The sequence below is a fragment of the Barbus barbus genome (assembly GCF_936440315.1).
Source record: "Barbus barbus genome assembly, chromosome: 44".
NCBI lineage: Eukaryota > Metazoa > Chordata > Actinopteri > Cypriniformes > Cyprinidae > Barbus > Barbus barbus.
This window is the reverse complement of record NC_136722.1, coordinates 16633512-16653767: the sequence shown is the minus strand read 5'-3', so window position 1 is coordinate 16653767 and position 20256 is coordinate 16633512. Positions and strand designations below refer to the sequence as shown.

The 20256-nt window shown below is 38.4% G+C and overlaps 1 protein-coding gene across 1 annotated transcript in view; it reads right to left on the bottom strand.

The window, feature by feature from the left end:
* Nucleotides 1–19942, bottom strand: part of LOC306863446 (DNA polymerase alpha catalytic subunit-like) — a 69275-nt gene extending 49333 nt beyond the window's left edge. Inside the window, exons 1-26 of the mRNA XM_079406783.1 lie at nt 19797–19942; nt 18903–19027; nt 18721–18817; nt 18565–18645; nt 18352–18467; nt 18089–18151; nt 17864–17965; nt 17572–17719; nt 17331–17481; nt 17038–17213; nt 16701–16813; nt 16501–16614; nt 16350–16424; nt 16096–16234; nt 15810–15964; nt 15580–15664; nt 14628–14689; nt 14434–14523; nt 14213–14329; nt 13939–14114; nt 13701–13830; nt 13423–13542; nt 13230–13326; nt 13019–13143; nt 12791–12937; nt 12524–12646 (exon numbers count right to left, since the gene is read on the bottom strand). Of these exons, the coding sequence (XP_079262909.1) occupies nt 12524–12646; nt 12791–12937; nt 13019–13143; nt 13230–13326; nt 13423–13542; nt 13701–13830; nt 13939–14114; nt 14213–14329; nt 14434–14523; nt 14628–14689; nt 15580–15664; nt 15810–15964; nt 16096–16234; nt 16350–16424; nt 16501–16614; nt 16701–16813; nt 17038–17213; nt 17331–17481; nt 17572–17719; nt 17864–17965; nt 18089–18151; nt 18352–18467; nt 18565–18645; nt 18721–18817; nt 18903–19027; nt 19797–19845 (2976 nt within the window). The 5' untranslated portion in view covers nt 19846–19942. The remainder of the gene's footprint in view (nt 1–12523; nt 12647–12790; nt 12938–13018; nt 13144–13229; nt 13327–13422; nt 13543–13700; nt 13831–13938; nt 14115–14212; nt 14330–14433; nt 14524–14627; nt 14690–15579; nt 15665–15809; nt 15965–16095; nt 16235–16349; nt 16425–16500; nt 16615–16700; nt 16814–17037; nt 17214–17330; nt 17482–17571; nt 17720–17863; nt 17966–18088; nt 18152–18351; nt 18468–18564; nt 18646–18720; nt 18818–18902; nt 19028–19796) is intronic.
* Nucleotides 19943–20256: the final 314 nt, after the last annotated feature.

Sequence of the window (20256 nt, the reverse complement as noted above, 5' to 3'; positions counted from 1 at the left end):
AAAGCATTTTGAGGATGACAGTCCTCTGCCTAAAATAGCAACAGCAACACTGCACTGTCAGGGTGAAATATGTCCGCTGTCATCTCTCTATCCTCTGACCAGAGGATCTAAAACACACACAAACACACAGGCAGATTTAAACCATAGTGGGACACGCAAAAATGAATTGCCCTCGTAGCATTTAAACATTTTTTAGGTAGATGGCTGCATAAAGTCATCTCTCTGGCAATGTGCAAATCATTATCTAAAGGACGTAACAACAGCAAATGCACAAAGACAACAGTACAATGACAGTCGATAAAGACATTTATGCAACACAGGTGCGCAAACATTCTGCATAGGCCTTGTGGAAGCAAATGGGGCAGATCACATGGGGTCTGAGCTCTAAGGGGTAAAATATCGCTGCAAATCCTCTCTCTGATTTAAAACGACCGCTTAAAATCACTTCAGCGGCCAGCCTGGCATTTATAACTGGAGGTAAAAATATCCCACTAAAAAGAGCACAGCGTACCCTTCCCAAACCCCAACATAATACCTCTGATCAATATTTCCCAACAAAATTTATTAGATGTTCGTTCTGAATTAAGAGCTTGAGCTGACACACATACATTTACACACTGATGCACTCTATTTTCTCATACGGCACAAATAAACTCGACACTGGTTACAAGATCTTTACATCATCAGGGGCCAGTGTGAGAATATTTTGGGCTGGTTGACAGCAAGGTTATTATAGTTAACTAAAACTGAAAGCTTTACTTTAAAAAAAAAAAAAAAAAAAGTGAACAAATAAAATATAACAAAATTCAACTGTAACCTTAAAGGGGTCATATGACGTTGCTAAAAAGAACAATATTGTATGTATTTGGTGTAATGCAATGTGTTTATGTGGTTTAAAGTTAAAAAAACACATTTTCCACATACTGTACATTATTGTTGCTCCTCTATGCCCCGCCTTTCTGAAACGCGTCGATTTTTACAAAGCTCATCGTTCTGAGAAGAGAGGCGTGCTCAGATTGGCCAGCTATCCAGAGCACTATACAAGCACTACTCTACACTGCTCAAAATTGTCAGTAGCAGAATTTGAATTGTCAGTAGCAGAAACGTACTTAAAGGCTGTGAGTAAGAAGCGCCAGACTGTCCTTGCAAAGTTGGAAGTGCCCCACTTTATAGAAACAGCCTATAGTGCACAGCTGGCATTGTAGGCTACTCTCCCAGGTTCAGGAAATAGTTCTCTGTAAATTGCGCCGCACACACTCAAATTTTTGCATTGTACTGCTCTGGAACAGTGTTGTAAATACAACTTAACCACTGATTTCTAGTTGTGTCCTCTTTTGGAAGCCCAAGCGAAGTAGTTTCGCTTTCACAGCGTCTCCAGGACATGGCACGCATTTTTAAAACCTGTTAAATGTCATTTGTTTTAAAAAATCTTAAAATTAATATTCATTTTATCAGCAATTTATGGGTTAACAGCCATAATATTAATACAATTATTAGCCAGAATTTTAAGAACTGAAAATTTTCATATACATAAATAAATATTAAAATACTATACTACTGTCTAAATAAATTTTTAATAAAACACTAAATTACTCATAACAACAACAATAATAATTGCTATTGTTATTTTTTTCCCTAAATAGGCACAAAATAAAGGATGGAAAATGTTTATTTTATTGTCTTTGTTCTAATTGACTCCAGAATCAACGAGCGGTTCTGTTTTAATCCTCAAAGGTGGCTGTGGTGTAACGTAACACTATGTTCTACAGTTAACTGAACTACATCATTGGAAAATTGAGTGACACCTCAACACATGCAGGGTGACATGATTCTTTCCACCTATTCATTATCAACAGTAAAACCAGTATCTCAATGAAAGGTGAATATTACATTAGAGCTAAACTGAAGCGTTTGAGTAAGCAGAATGGGGAAACAGGCAGCAAACGTGCGTTGTTAAATCAAACACAACATTAAAAGAGTCCGCAGAAGGCATTAGTTAAGAATAACACCTCACTCACGATGCCGGCCTAAATTAAAAGGTGCAAAGCTCTTGAAGGAACTCGTGTGAGGAACGTGAAGCTGACTGCGTCTCGCGCCCAAATCCAAAAATATGCTTTGGGCCCTGTGACTATTTGTTAAGTCCAGTGATATCAGGAGCAAATCCCCAACCAAAAGACCACAAGGTCAAACGGTGCATGCAACAATGCCTACAACGGGGGAGGAGGGCACTTACATCTTATTCTGGGAAGGTTAAAAATGACCTTTGTAATTCGGACAACTGGACGTGTCGTCTGAGATAGCAGCAAGGAAACAATGTTTACTCAGATGACACCTAACTCACCACGACCATCTCATCTCACCAACAGCCGCTCGAGATCTGAAGAATTCATGGCACAAGGATATGACATCCATGACTGCATAATTCGTTTTGTTTTACCTTTTTAAACTCGTCTACACTAGGTAAAGAGGGGTCCGGGGCTTGGCGGCAAGGCGGGGTGAGAGGTCAGGCCAACTAACGTTCCAGAACCATCAGCAGTCCGTAGCGACAGAAGTTGTAAACATCACTCGATTAACCCCGGACCTAAACCCCCTCCCCAGCTCCACAGCTGAAGCTCCGCTTTTCACACTGGCTGCCGCACAAAGAGCTGAAAATAAAATTTAGGCACATCAATCAGGACGGACCCCTCAACATGAAACCCTAAACGCCTATTCCATGGCATGCATCTCATACCAGGGGAGTACAGGGTTCGCACCAGAACAAATGTTTCCCTGGAAAGGTCAAGGGGCACAGAACGTCACTTCACCAGCACTAGTAAAAGCTAAAGGCGGTTCTTACTAACTGGCCTGCAGGAGGATTTCCCCAAATTGTCAGAGCAAAATGAGCTAAATCACAACAGCTTAAGCTAGTTTTAATAAATTCCAAACTGCATTCAAAATTATTCTGAATCTGTAGTCATGTTTTACAGCAGAAATATAAAATCACTTTGATGACCTTGATTATGTCTATAGATTACAAGAAAAAAACTGAGGTGTAAAGTATTGGAGTAAATGTAACTAATTACTGTACTTGAGTATCTTTTCGGATACTTTGTAGTTTTACTGAGTATCAAAAGATATTAGCAACTTTTACTCTCTACTTCACTATATTTTTAATAAGTATCTGTACATTTTATGCGTCCACAAATTGAAAACGCAATTGCAAATACAATTTGCAATTCCGTTTGAATAATGTCCGGAATATCATTCCATAGTACTCTTTACTCAACTACATTTGAAATGAGTGTTGCAGTTACACATTACATTTTGCAAGGTACCTAGCTTTTCCGCAGCAATTTATTTCTGCTACAAAAGATGTGATATCACCAACTACAGGGTACTGAAAGTACTATCTTGTGCGTTTTTCCCTTACTCACCCAAACTTGTCAACAAGGCTACTTTACATGAATGTGAGCTCCTAAGCAAGTAGTTGTGAATCACAGGTGTTTTATATGACAGCAGCTGGCATGAGGCTGAAATCAGCACATCCAGTGCAAGAAGACTTTTAAAAATGACAGCACTAATATATATATATATATATATATATATATATATATATATAGAGAAAATCAGATAGGAGTCTAATCGTCAATCAAAAATATTTTCAATACACAAATATCAACAAATATGAAGAAAGGAATTTGATTTCACTATTTACAAGGTATCTGCAGATTTATGACCCATTTTAAGAGCTGCACAAGTAAAATTAACAGTATGACGGGGTTGGACAATGTCTATGGTAACATACAGTATTAAGCCATAAAATTACATGATTTACAGTTCAGATACAGGTTTTCACAAAAAAAAAAAATCTTATACAACAGCATTTCAGCCTTAGACCATTTTTATGAAAAGGGATAAATCAAGCATATAAATTATTATATTAAATTAAAACAAATAAATATTACTGTCTAATGGTTTAGATTTTTAGAAGGCACATTATCTGCTTTCTCATTTACAACTCTGTGTTTGCTGCTTAAAAACAATGGTCGATATTTGCATTGATCTGACCATAAACCGCAAGAAAGGCTTATTGGAAATGCAAACTCATCCTCTGCCACGAGGTGGCGCTTTAGGAGCGGCTTGATATAGCGGTTTCCAGAACACAATGCAGCACCGTCCGCGCTCATAAACACTGCTTTATCAGGCGTTACAGGTAAGATGAAATGAAGATGCCACCAACACGATTCTGAGGACAGTCGGTTCCCTTCAGATACGTTCACATAAAGACATCCGTGTTGTGTTTTGATTTGAAACGTGCAGCGCTCATATTTATTCAATGACATCATTGCCTTTTTAAGTTTATCCATCCGTATCGCCATTCTTGTCTTTCCGTCCCCGACTGTAAGACCTCTTGAAATTATAATTAAGACATTTCTAATACCATTTAACGTTTTAAAAACTTTTTATGGCCTTAAGTTTGATACAACTAAATTGAAGAGTTTTTAAGGACCTGCAGGAGCCCTGTCGTGCAGGGCAGTGATACATTTGGTAGCCCGACTGGAAAACACAATAGGCCCGGGACGTCGGGCTATTGATTTTGCAAGCCCTGATATATATATGATGTTCATTTTAACCGGTTAACCTGTTAAGAATTGACTGATAAGAATTTTGACAGATTAATACAATCAGTTAAACGGTTTAAATTCACTTATTAGTAATTTATAATAATTTATCAAAATATTTTAAAAGGTTTGCTGCACGGTTAAAATAAGCTACGCGTATATAATAAAAAAATAAAAATAAACTTTTTTTTTTTTTTTTTTTAGAGAGAAAAAAACAACTTGCCTATAAGTCGCATTTTATTACTTAATTCAGAAATAGGCAGACGCGAATTACAAACATTATAATAAACACTGTAAACATAGCTAGGCTATTTTAGTTCCCCTCACTCCACAACAAATCCTTTCAATGAACAGTAGGCTATTTAGAAAAGAACAAGAATTAAAAATGTAAGAAGCTATAGCTATATAAACGACAAACCAAAACGAATTAATTTATGCTAAAACGAAACTGAAACCAATGTTGAGTCTCTCGTTTGACACAAATGTTTCCGTATTCGCGATGTATTTGAATGGCAAAATATTATTTACCTTTTATGTAGGCCTACTTCACTCGCATTCCAATATCCACGTAAAACAAAATGTTTTGCATAACTTCACGGCAGTTAAGTTTAATGGCTTACGATTAACGCTTAATGGCACAGTTTTTACTACATATTTAAACTGAGCACTGTGCTTTTTTTCCATATGTTTGACTGATTGTTTTTTATTTTGATAATGAACAGGCTGCATTGTCAAGGTAGAATGCTTAAAGCCCAATTTATACTTCTGCGTCGAACCTACGCCGTAGCCTACACAGAGACGCACAGGCCTGCACCGTAACCTACGCCGTACCTGACGTGCACCTCTCCAAAAATCCAACAGCGCGTCAATTCTACGCGGACCGCAAGCGCTGTGATTGGTCAGCTAGAACCCCTCCCTCCGCATGTACTTGAGTTTTGTGTGCATTTATGAGCACTGTAATATAGTTTAATGTTACACCTTATTTAAAATAAAACAAAGCAAAGAACAAGTGTCTTATTATACTACATAGCATTATACATAAGTAGTTGTACACGACAAACCATGTTGATCTGCCGTGGTACACGTCCTTGTGGAGATTGAAAGAGGGCCATCCTCTCCCGTTACGTTGTTGTCTCCTTTTTGTAGTTTTAAATAATGATTTAATGATCTGTTATTTATTTGCCGCCGTCACGGCTATAATGCTTCTCCGACGAGCCGCTTCTTCTTCGGCTTTTGCCGTGGTACTGTGGGGTTACACCAGCAACATGCCCATGGACACTGCAGACTAGCGGTCCGCATGTGTACTGCACGTCGATGCGGACAACAACGCAGAAGTATAAATGAAAGCCGACACACGGCTTACGGCGTAGAGGCTGCGGCGTAGGTCCGACGCAGAAGTATAAATTGGGCTTAACTGTGCGCACATGCAGCGCTGGTGCAATCACTTGATTTTTTTCCCCTTCTAACAGTGGAAGCAACTGCTCCTTTTAGTCATGAAGATGATCGGAATTGTAAAAGGTTTGCTTTTTATTTGTGTATATTCACAATAAAAACAAATCTTTGTGCTTTAGTAAAATAAGCCTAAAAAAAAGGGTGGTGATGGCGCAGTGGATAAGACACATGCCTTTGGTGTGAGAGACCCGGGTTCGAATCCACTGTGAGACACCAATGTGTCCCTGAGCAAGACACTTAACCCCTAGTTGCTCCAGAGGCGTGCGACCTCTGACATATATAGCAATTGTAAGTTGCTTTGGATAAAAGCGTCAGCTAAATGAATAAATGTAAATGTAAAAAAAAAAAAAATTGGATGCCGCTTTCTGCCGTCTGCTTTCCTTTCGCATAGCACAACAATGAACAATGTTGCACAGTTTCTCTTTCGTTTTCTTAAATTAATATTTAAGTGAAAATATATTTCTCGTATAGGCCTATTTATTTGTTATATTATATATTGCGCCTAGCTTTATGTTTTTCTCTGCTCGCAAAAGCGCTGCAGGTGCGTGATGTGATAGCTAAGATGACCATGTGAATCCTCATGTTCTGTTGTTTGCTGCTTTTTGCGCATGTAAAATTAATCCCCGGAAAACAAATGTAAGTATTTTTAACGGGTCACAGACACTTATTCTAATTTAATTCAGTTCTAATTTAAAATAATCTTGTCGGTTAACGATTAATAATCGGTTAACGAGCGTCGGTTGGGAAAAATAATGTATATTGAACATCCCTAATATACACACACACACACATATATATAGACAATCATGTGTTTAATAGCACTGTCATATATTTGTTTTATTTATTTATATTTATATTTATATTTATATTTATATTTATATATATATATATATATATATATATATATATATATATATATATATATATATATATATATATATATATATATATATATATATATATAAGGGGAAGTCGTGGCCTAATGGTTAGAGAGTCGGACTCGTAATCCAAAGGTTGCGGGTTCGAGTCTCCGGCCGGCAGGGATTGTAGGTGGGGGGAGTGAATGTCCAGCACTCTCTCCACCCTCAATACCACGATTGAGGTGCCCTTGAGCAAGGCACCAAACCCCCAACTGCTCCCCGGGCGCTGCAGCATAAAATGGCTGCCCACTGCTCCGGGTGTGTGTTCACGGTGTGTGTGTGTGTTCACTGCTGTGTGTGTGCACGTTGGATGGGTTAAATGCAGAGCACGTATTCCGAGTATGGGTCACCATACTTGGCTGAATGTCACTTCACTTCATATACACATACATACATACACAAACATACAAATTTTCATTCTTATTTTTAAAGACTGGCCCAAAATCAAGAGATTAGTCATATTTTGTGTGTGTGTGTGTGTGTGAGTAGATATAAATATATCTATATATTTTTACCTGAAAAAGCCTTATGCTCACCAAGGCTGCATTTATTTGATCAAATACAGTACAACAGTTGTATTAAAACGTTATTCCCATAGAAAAACTAATAATTAACAAAAAATAATTTAGAACTTATTTTAATATGAAGATTAAGCTAAAAAAAAAAAAAAATCATACAAAACTTTTCTAATACAGTATATAAAAGGAAATACGCATACTTGCTTTTTTATTACAGGACGAGAGTCCCTCGCAGGGGGATCATCAAATTTAAAAGGGATGATACCCCTGCTTTAAGAAACCGACCCTATTGCTTCACTCAAAGCAACCAGCCAATAAATCTCATAACTTTCTCTCTTGTGGCACCTCTAGACTTCAAGCCACTTTACAACACCTGCTGGCTGAATTTACACCCATGTGGCAGGTTAGCACTAAGCTAAGCTAGCTTCTCAGAAAGTATTAGTTAACTCTATTAAAAGCAGAGCGCCTGTAATTCTTATCCCAAAACAATGATGGTGCAGACAGCAGACCATCCATCAGAAGACGAGACCGACGCACCATCTGACTGACAGGATTTAGTGTTTGACGATCGTAAAACCCAATTGTCAAATTAGACAACAGTTACGTTCTGCGTGTCTGGAACCAACGGAAGACACAAAAAGAAAATTGCCTCTTTGACTTCTTGCCCTCTTAAAAGTTTGAAATGGCACATCGTGCAGTGAATCCCTTAAGACGCTGCTGCCAAACAGCCATCATCTCCATCACGGCTCTGAGAGCCTGCATATTTTAACAAGCTGAGAATCACCGGGGGCTTGTCCAGATCCCCTTACCGTAGGCCAATCAGGAAAGACGAGAAGCTCAGGAGGGCATCTGAACAGGGGCCAAATCAAGCATCTTTATCGCCATGGAAAAAATGACATCCGCAACACCAAAGCCTATCGCTAACACTGTTCTCAACAGATAAAGAAGGCCCTCAATCAAAATATAAATGGCAACTGAATACAGAAGCATTCAAATCACGCCACTAATGTCAGGGTCAACATAACACAAGTACGTGTGAGTATTTGTTGCTATCGTCCCCCTTCCATTTCCCATTGATCTCTACCAAAACATCTTAGCGTAAAGTTCAGCATCATGCTGGTTGACAGTCGAGAACATGTATCAGAATAAGACTAATCAAAGTAATTAAGGTTGTCGAGTCAGGCTGGGCTCGTAGAAATTAAGAATCACATTATTAATATCGTCAGTCTCCAGTGAAGTGGTTTAAATACCGCAAAACTCAATTTTCAAATGCAAAAATCAACGTTGCAAGCACTCCTTTTTCCCCCTCACTGGATTTATTGGGTTTTTGGTAGCTCTTCGTGTAACAAATGAGGCACTGAAAACCTGTGTTGAATGCTGGGGCTAATGCAAAGAGATTGTAATTACTGGTTCCCCCCCACATTTCAAACAATGCCCCACAACGCCCAGCAGCACTGTGGAAGAAGGGAGAGCGGTTACGAGCGTGAATGTGTCGCCATTTGTATAGTTACACCCTGGTGGGCTTTCAAAGTCTGGTCTCATTAAAGTCAAGAGCAGGTAGCCGGCAATCATGCCAAGGAGGTGGCATAAAAGGAACAAGAGATCAAGTCAAATTGGTTAAAGCACAAAAGAGAACAGAGGCTCATGAGGAGGCGAGTGAAATCAGAGCCAGAGCCCTGAGGAGCAGCTCACATGGACAAACTGTTATGGATGGGTTTAGACTGCCCTCTAGTGGCAGTAAATATAGATGCACCTGTGGTTAATGAATGGCAAGATAATAACAAGGTATACTTCATGTAGTGTTAATTTTGTCAGCTATTTTCAGTTTTAGTCTTCAGTCTTAGTCCCGTGTTAAATGTCCTTGTTAGTTTTTAATCATATTTAGTCAACCTTATCCCATTTAGTTTTAGTCGACTAAGGCCTGGTTTCACAGACCAGGATTAGGCCATAGTTCAATTAGGACATTCAAAGCAATTTTTATAAACATGCCTTAGAAAAAAACATTACTGTTGTCATATGAGACATTTACTTTTGCATTTCAGGTATTGCACTTTCACCAGTAAGCACAAATCATAGAATGTGGACTCGTACGGTTTATTTCACCTCATCTAGTGTACTGATTTATTATAGGCTTTGTATTATATAAAATGAATACCAAAGACTTATGCAATCTCTGACTACATTATGAAAACTGCTAAAACAAACAAACAAAAAAAGTTACAGTGAAATTCCAAGTAATTCCACTAATTCCATTGCAAAAGCCTATTTCTCTATTAAAACAACAGCGATTGAGTTAGTGCAATTATTCAGCATCCACAATCGCAAACAATATAGTCGAGATCTCATGACAGAACACAGACTGGTTGGGTGACACTTACATTTAGATCGATAACTTCAGCTTGTTTGTCATTGTATTCAGATCATCGCGGCGGCGCTTCCTCAATGAGGAGCAAGCACGTGCACATGGTTGCCAGAATGCTTAAAATAAGCAAAATACCAGGTAGAAAAGTATCCTTGCAACAGCAAAGCTCTGATTCGGGGATTTAAACTTTTGATATCTGGCAACTGCACACATGTAGAGCAGTCCGCAATAACATTTTGTCTCCTTTTTTGACGAAAATAAAGAGGTTTTTGGTAGGTTTTTTTTTTTTTTTTAATAGTTTAGTCTCGTCATATTTTGTCAACGAAATTGCATGTTGATAGTCATAGTTATCATTTATTTAGTAAATGTTTTATTAAAATAAGGCTAAAATAATATAAATATTATACCTAGACAAATTAGAAATGTTGCTTAGGCAACTAACTGAAATAAAATTCAGTTTAAGTAAAGAGTTGAAGTACTAAATTACTAAAATAAAAAAATAAAGCTAAATAGAAATATAAAAATAAAGACAAAAGCACAATAAAATCACAAACTTCAATACCAAAATTAGCTAAAAACTGCAAATTTTTGTATTGCTAAGTTTTGGCAAAAATATTAAACCTATAGTATTATAATGGTATATAAATACTACTAAAATAACATTATACCGTAGGAGCTAAAGGTACAAAAAGAACCCAAAATAATACAACCTGAATTCCGGAACTGTTGGGACGTTTTTTAAATTTGAATAAAATTAAAACTAAAATAAATGTTTAAACTGAGAAATTTTACAATTTTAGCAAACAAAATGAGCTCATTTCAAATTTGATGCCTAGTACAGGTCTCAAAATAGTTGGGACGGGGGCATGTTTACCATGGTGTAGCATCTCTTCAAAACAGTTTGAAGATGTCTGAGCATCGAGGTTAGGAGTTTCTGGAGTTTTGTTGTTGGAATTTGGTCCCATTCTTGCCTGATATAGTTTTCCAGCTGCTGAAGAGTTCATGTCGAGTTGGTAATGATGGGCCAAATGTTCTCTATAGGTGAAAGATCTGGACTGCAGGCAGGCCAATTCAGCACCCGGACTCTTCTACTACAAAGTCATGCTGTTGTAATAGCTGCAGTATGTGGTTTTGCATTGTCCTGCTGAAATACACAAGGCCTTTCCTGAAATAGATCGTCTGGAGGGGAGCAGATGTTGCTCTAAAACCTTTATATATCTTTCAGCATTCATAGTGCCTTCCAAAACATGCAAGCTGGTCATACCGTATGCACTTATGCACCCCCATACCATCAGAGATGCTGGCTTTTGAACTGAACGCTGACGACACGCTGGAAGGTCTCCCTCCTCTTTAGCCACGGCATCTGTGATTTCCAACAAGAATGTCAAATTTGGACTCGTCTGACCATAGAACACTTTTCCACTTTGAAACAGTCCATTTTAAATCCAGGACATGACAGAGCTTCTGGACCATGTTCACATATGGCTTGCTTTTTGCATGATAGAGCTTTAGTTGGCATCTGCAGATGGCACGGCGGATTGTGTTTACCGACAGTGGTTTCTGGAAGTATTCCTGGGCCCATTTAGTAATGTCAATGACAGAATCATGCCGATGAGTGATGCAGTGTCATTTGAGGGCCCAAAGACCACGGGCATCCAACAAAGGTCTTCGGCCTTGACCCTTACGCACAGAGATTTCTCTGAATCTTTTGGGGAAAGGGAAAAAAGGGAAGTGGTGTGTGGTCAAGTATGGTGACCCATACTTGGAATTTGTGCTCTGCATTTAACCCATCCAAGTGTACACACAGTAGTGAACATGCACTCGTAGCAGTGGGCAGCCAATGCTGCGGCACCCGGGGAGCAGTTGGGGGTTCGGTGCCTTGCTTAAGGGTCTCACCTCAGTCGTGGTATTGAGGGTGGAGAGAGTGTTGGTTATTCAGTCCCCCACCTACAATCCCTGCCAGACCTGAGACTCGAACACACGACCTTCAGGTTACAAGTCCAACTCTCTATCCATTAGGCCACGACTGCCTCTTTTGATGATGTTATGCACTGTAGATGATGAGATTTGCAAAGCCTTTGCAATTTGACGTTGAGGAACGTTGTTTTTAAAGTATTACACAATCTTTTTACGCACTCTTTCACAGATTGGAGAGCCTCTGCCAATCTTTACTTCTGAGAGAGTCTGCCTCTCTAAGACATCCCTTTTATAGCTAATCATGTTACAGACCTGATGTCAATTAACTTAATTGCTAGATGTTCTCCCAGCTGAATATTTTCAAAATTTCTTGCTTTTTCAGCCCTTTGTTGAGCCAACTTTTTTGAGACCTGTAGTAGGCATCAAATTTGAAATGAGCTCATTTAGTGGATAAGTGTAAAATTTCTCTATTTATGTTCTGTTCTCTATGTTCTATTGTGAATAAAATATTGGCTCATGTGATCTGAAAGTCTTTTAGACTTGGCCAGTAAAAAGAATTAAAAAGCACCTTACCCCTATTAAATGTTAAATAAATGAGGAGGGGGGGGGGGGGGGTAGAATTGTAAAGTAAATGATACAAAATATTACAAAAGGGGTGGGACTCAAGGTCTTTGGTACATTCTATTTAAATAGAGCAGATCTAAACAGAATGTTGTATACCCATTAAATACGGTATTGTGTACTGTTACATACCTCTCTTCCTTTATGAGTGACCAATGCAGCCAAAGGCTTGGCGTAAAAGCGACTGAAGGAAAAGCCAAGGCATCCGTACATGCTGTTAGCTGTCAGCTTTAGGGCCTTCTGCCTGATATCATACTATGAGAGAAGATTCATCAAGGCTTGCATACAGTGTTTTAAAACAAAAATATGATATTGGCAGAGCTAGAAAAAAAACTTCCAAACTGACAGCCTGTTATCAATACAGAAAGGCACTGAAGTCTTGCCTGGGACTGTACTTACTTGCAAGTACACATCAGGGTTGAGGTCCACTTGCTTCATTAGCTGTTTGACCTGTCGTCGACGCTCCACCAGTTTTCGAATTTCTTTGGGAAGAATGCCCATCTCTAGACTCTGATCTGGCAACTCTGGAATCTCATCATCATCCTCCTGTAATCATGGAAGTAGTTTAGGGTATGCTCAAAATACATAGTCATACCCATCCAGGCTAAGCCGACCACCCCAACGCACCTCAGATTTCTTGTGTGCGTTGGTTGCTCCTCTCTCAACAGTAGTAAAGCAGATGTTGAACTCCTGGATGATGGAGGGGTACAAACTGTTGAAGTCCAACAGAAGAATGAACTTATCATAGAAACCTGATGGAAGAAGATGAAATAGATATTTTGGGAGGCACAAACATAAAAATGCAACCAGTGATATGCACAAGGACATTGTGACTCACCAACTTTTGGGTCCAGCACCAGACCTCCAGCATATGCTGCCTTCTTCCTTGTTTTGTTGGACTTGCCCTTGCCTGAGTCAATATGCTCATCCTCACCCTGAGAACAGAATTAAAATAAGAAAAAGTTCAAGAGTAGTATAAATTAAGTTTAAACAGTGTGATAGCTGCAATAATGGAGGGAGGAATCTAATACCAGATCTTGCTGTTGCTTCTTGAAGAATTGTTTGTCTGGAACAATGAAGTTCTTCTCATGGAAAGCATGGAGCAGTAGGTACTCATTCCTCTCAGAGCGCCCTCCCATCAGAGTACGAGACTGTGAGAGGGCAAGCATTAAATGAGAAAAGCATGACATGAATGCATCATTAACAAATGAATTATGCGTTCTCTCATTTGTGTGTTTTATACTAACTGTAATACAAGGGCCAAGCTAGGATGTGGTTTGCATAGGTGTAGTTTGTCGAGGTATCTTACCATGACGTTACCGGCAATGTTAGTGATCTGCAATGCTAGCGGCAACACATTCAGCTCACACATGATTTGTAGAATTAGCTTGGCATCCATCCAGGTAAGCTCCAAAAGGTAGAGTAAGTGTGGGGAATCACTATTGAAAAAGGAGAGACAGAAACTTTAATTTAAAATACTGCCACAAACATTCTGGATGAGGATCTAAAGCAAGGGCTCAAGTGCAACCACACAGATGGCAACTAACCTGTAGAAGTTCCTGATGTTCTCTGGTGGCACCAGCACCCTCTTTGTCTTTAGGATCTGGGCAGCCAGCTCAGTCAGGTGATAACTCTTACAGCGGATCAGTTCTTTGGCAGAAATCTCAACATCACAAACCAGGCGTCCACAAGTGGCACTCTTCTCAGCAAAGCCACTGCGACCCTGAGATAAAAAAAAAAAAAAAAGATGCACAATTGGATTAAAACATGATAAAAATCATAATCTCATATGACTTCCAGTCCTCTTAGAAGTCTTCGCACCCCCAGTTTTGGCATGTTGGCTCTTCGTAGACGGCCAATCTTTGACCAGTGAGGCACTTTGCACACACTGATTCTCTGCAGGAGCACTTCAAGGTCAAATCCAAAGATGTCATGGCCCTAAAGCATCAAAAGGAAGATGTGGTCAAATTAGAAAAAAATAAATGAAATGCACCAGAAACGCAACAGGTGAACCCCAGGTGAATGCATGCATTTGAACTCACCACTAAGACATCTGGATCGATCTTGTGCATCTTGGCCAAGAAGAAGCCCAGAAGTGCACGCTCTGTACCAGCAATCTCTACTATAACGTTCTGAGTCAAATCAACAGACAAAAACAGCAGGGGGCTTATTAAACATATTTCATTAATAATTCCAAAACAGAGCAAGTTTCATCTGATAGATAAGAACAAAATACCTTTTTTCTAACTGCATCTTTGAAGTCATATGGAAAGATACAGTCGTTGGGTTTGCTCACCACTGCAACAGAAAATAATTAGTTATTCAAGCCAAAAACAAGCTGTGATATTAATAAAAATACTTGGGTTTTAACTTAATCCTTATAATGCATGAAAAACTCAATATTTTTACATTCTGGGTCTGTCAGTTTTGACCTTAGATTTTATCATAACAAAAAATTATATCTGATGAACAACATCTCTTTAATGTTTGAATATGCAAACATTTCGAAGTTTGTTGCCATATTAGTACTATACTTATTAATAAAAAAAGAGAAATTCTTAAAATTTCAAACCATACATGAAGTATAGCAAAACCAGTGTAATGCAAGAAATAACTATCAATATTTGAGAAAATTAATTTAAATACATAGTTATATGAAATCTATAAGAACATGTGAGAGTCTATATATTCTTTTTCTAATAAAACATCAAAACAAATATTACTCTAGAATGTTTTCAAACAAGGTGTATTTATTTTACTTGCATATACTTTCACTTTTATGATGAAAAGATGATCAATTCTTCAGGCTGCAATGGTTCAATATCAATAGGTAGCAGCAGTGAAGTTTTTCAAGCCCCCATTCATTTTCAAATTTACACTATTTGGTCTTTTGTCATCCCTTTCAACTGTAGTTTATTCGATGAAATTTGGTTATGTCATGTACATTTTCTGTCTGTTTATAGTATTTTTGCGCACACATACTCATATTTATTAAGAAAATTCAGTCCTAAACGTGTCTAAGAGAGAAAACCTCATAATATATAACTCAAAGATATATGAAATATGAAAGAATCTCTTCTGACTCAAATAACCTGAATGTGTTATAAGTGTTAAAACAAGACAGTTTAGGACTTTGTTGAGGGTATTACTCTCACATGTATATTAAAATGCAGAGTGAGGGAACTCACCACAGAAATGGGTCTGGAAAGGGGGCCGTGGTGGAGCTTTGTCAAGAGGAAATTTATGATGAATGAGGGCAGCGAGAGAAACAATCTACTCAAGGCAAGACACAAGCAAAGGAAGTGATAATGAATTCCTTTAAAGCCATAGTGCAGCTGAGCTACGACTTAATGGGGAATGATTCAATAATCAGTCAAAGACCTGCAGACAGGCCAGAGGTATCAGACCCAGATTTTACCTCATTCTGGTGGGTCTTTGGGTTCTGCACAGTCTTGAGGCTTATCGACATGACAACCAGAGGAGGCGGCGGCAGGTCTTTAACTACTGAGATCAGGTCAATCTTCTGAGCAACAGCCTCCACTTTAGACCAGCTAATAGGCTGACTGCTCAACTCTAGAGGGCACAGTGAGAGTGGACACAGTTAGTGATTAAAGTATCCGGACAATTATAAAGTTTTACCTCGCGCTGTTGTACAGGAAATACAGAGCAATGGTATGTTTGTATATTTTTAAAGAAAGACTCACGAGGGGTCTTCACATCAAGCCAGCAAGGCCCCCGCATCTTCCTGTTAAGGAGGAAGTGTTCTAAACTAGAGATGTTGGTTCCAAACACATGGGAAAATGTAGAGCCCTTCAGCTCAGATGGCAAAGGAGGAAGTTCAGCCTACCGAAACACAATATACACATCATAAAAAATGTCTCAGACTCCAAGATTCCAGGAAGTTTCTCTAAAATAGACATGACTGTTTTGAGTGTATAAGTGAGAGACGTCTACTCACAGAGTATTTGACTTCAAGGTACTCGCACTGTGAGGGTATATCTGGGATTTCAAAGGCATAGTTCTTTGTCACTGGCTGTTGAACAGGGGAAGCACAGTTTATAACTTCATATTTGTAGCACCACAGGTACAGAAACCAGATTAGCAATTACCTTGGACTTAAACTTCATGATTTTGAACTTCTCAGACAGACTGTTGAACTCCTGATACACATCCATCATTCCTACTGGACTATCTGTCTGCTCGCCAGTAGCCAGATTCACTTTCTAAAATCACAGCAACACAATTTAAAAAAAAGGTGAATTAATGGTGCATGTTTTGTATATGCATGTCAACTAAAAGGTGGTCTTACGTGTTCTCTGGGAAGGAGATACATCGTCCTCTCAATGTTTTTTACAGCAACACAACAGCTGACATGTGCTTTAGCTGACTCAATCCAGACTTTTCCAAACAGGTACACCACACCTGCAGAGGAAATCACAAATAAACTGTACAACACTACTTTCATGGTTATCAAAATGCAATTATGTAGGAATAAGAAGAAAAACTTTGAAATTGGGCATTTGAAGTCAAAGCATTTAATGTGATTATAGAACCATTAATTATGGGTCACAGAAAAGAGCTAAAACTATTAGAATTGATTTGAATGCACATGTATTATGCAAAATCATGGAGGAGGAGATGCTTACCAGGTTGGTTGTACTGGTCTTCAAAAGCATCCAACCAGTAGAAGCGGAAGACCATATCTCCGTCAGGTCCCTCCACCAGCGGGAGATGGCTGGAGTCCACCTGCACTTCCACATGAGCCTCGATGGGTTCCCCCTCCTCAATCTTGTCCCAGCACATGCCACCACCCAGTCCGGATCTGAGGAGCGCAAACTAGATGGTTATGGCAGAAAATGACCTTCTCTGTCGGAAGGACTGTCACATCAATGGATATATCGACAATTCTTTATTGAATGCCTGTATGTTGCAGACATACATTAACATCTCATCCTGTGGCTCAGTCTTGGGCTCCACTTTAACAGTGGATGTGGTCTCAAGCTCCACCTTCACTTTCACTGGCTCCTCCTCAACATTCTCTGCCTCCATGGGCTCATCAAAATCCATCTCATCAAACTCAATCGCCTCTTCTAAATACAAATTTAAATTACAATTAAAAGCAATACATTTTTTAAGAAATTGCACCCAAAGTCTGTAGGAAGGAAGGAGGGCAGATATACCTTCAGGCTCCTCTTTCTGGGGCTTCTTTATCTGTGTAGCAGCTGATTTACTAGGTTGAATGTGAGCAGAAGTCCTGGGTGAAGGGTCAGCTGGAGGAAGCGGCGTCACCACAGGTCTGGGCTTCGACATTTGGACTCCAGGTGACTCCTGAGAGATAAACAAAGGGTTTTAATAGCGACAGTTTTTTATTAATCCAACACCACGTCAAGAAGTCTAAATTAATGTATTTTTAGATTTATTTGATCAAAAATAGTAATAGTGTGAAATATTATTGCAATTTATAATGACTACCTTTGGCACCTGTGGTTTGACCGAAAATGGATTCATAGGCGATCCCAGTGTTTTCTTCTTCTTCAAAGTAACGACTGGTGGTGGAGTGAGCAAAACTGGTTTCTGTGAAACATTCAAATGATCATGAGGTCATATACCTGATATACTGTAGTACAAACACTGTAGATAGAAAGAACCTACAAGATGCTCGTATTAAAAGTAGGCAGCTATTGATTTAACATTCACCTCAGAGTGCAGGTCCTGCAGAATATCTCCCAGCAGATCATCTTGAGACAAATCCACATGTTTCTATAATGCAAACATGGTAAAGACAATTCTATTATACCTCTCTGATCTTCATTACAGATGCCAATGCCAAATAATGACAGAACATTCCTTCATATTTAAGTGCAGGTTCATTTATTTAATCTTTGAAACAAACATTTACAAACAGGTCTATTTTACGCAAAAATACCAAACTGGGAACAAAATGGCAAAGTGACTCATACCTCAGCAGGTTTCTTCACATTGCTGTTCATGAACATGCTTTTAATGCTGTTGGGTTTACTGACAGAGACTTTTTTTACATTCTTTTTCGAATCCCTTCCCTTTCCACCTTGTTTACCTGTTTACAGTTAAATAGAGAGTGAAAATAACTGGTAAAGACAATTCAGGGAAAAATGCTTAAAATTGCAAGCTGACAGAATATAAAAATAACCTACTTTTAGAATCCTTCTCCAATGCGTCATCATCTAAATCTTCATCAAAGATTTCTCTTCCATCCTCCACATACCCTGTTCCATCTGTCAAAGACAACAGGCATTCAGCTGGTGCCATTTAAGAACTGAGGTCAGCAGAAGTATGAAAATTTGACTGACCATCATCAATGATCCAATCATCATCCTGTCTCTCCCGCACCATTTTCGAGTACTGCTCTTCATCCACCTCCTCATATACGCTGGTGAACTCCTCCACCTGATCAGAACACAATGTCAAAACACTGGAACAACACTGAAGCCGTATACATCGAGAAAACACAAAAAGCTGGCATGCAACTCACCTCGTATTTAACCTTCTCTCCCTTCTTGGCTCGTTTAAGTTGCTCTAAAGCCGACTTGCGCCCCACTTTCTCTTTTTTCTCCCGCCTGGAACGTGAAGTGGCAATGCCACATGTGTCGGATGTGTCTATAGGACAAAGAAATGTGCTTCAGTAAAATCAAATTGCAGAAAGTTTAAACATACCATATAGAAAACTGTAAAATGACAAATCAAGAGTGACACGTGAAATTAAAATGGATGGAAGATTATAAACAAATCATTGTTATGATTTTCCAGCAAAAGCTATTATGGAGTTACACCAAATAATTATATTATAATTATTATGTATAATTATATTATTATGGTTACAAACAAACAAAAATATAAATTATTATAAACACTAATATTGTTTACAATAATAATTGCTTATTGAACTTTCTCTAAGAGGCATAATATAAAACTAATACTATTATAATTAAAATAATGATAATGCTTTTACTGGCATATATCCAAATCTATTTCTAAAAATAAAACTATTTGCGGAGATTTCAAATATGAAACCAAAACAATTAACCACTGATTCTACTTATTATAACAATAACTATAAGGCTCAAGGGAAACGTATTTATTAAAAAATATGTTAATGCAAATGTTTAAAGATTCTTTAAGTCATAGTCAATTATATATAGGAAATAGTTACAAATCAATCATCAAAATTACTCAACTAAAGCATATTACACTACACGTATTCGCATAAACGCATATTTTAGCAATTGGTGCAGGAAAGTTTTATCGGTTTCATATTATATATTCATATTAGCGCCGTCAGAACAGGCAGCCAATAAGCTGCCTGTCTGAATGAAATGCATTAATATTCTGTAAGATAATGAACACTGAGCACTGTAAACACGCTCACCACAATCTCCACCGTCCATGTCTTTATCAGGATTTGAGACAGGAGCCATTAATATAAATTAGTGCCTGATATGAGGTAAAATTTCAGTCGTCTTCAGAAGCGCCGACCCTAAACAACAGTTTCCGCGCCAAAGTGATTCCCGGGGAAACTCGAGCAGCGGATATGACGACATTAGCAGCCGTCCAATCTGAACCACTTCAATGATCCGAGTTGTTTTTCTTCTTCTTCTTTGTTGTTTATTGGCGGCTGGCAACCATCGAGTTGTTTTTAGACCACATATTACTTTAAGAAGGTTTGAGACTTTGATTTTTAGTTATTACAGTTAGAAAAGAATTGGAAACATAATTCTGCATTTGTTATTTACCGAGATTTATATTTTTGCATGCAGTAGCCAAAATAATGGAACATTTTATTTTTTTTACACAAAGTGGCACAACTAACATAACCATTATAACACACA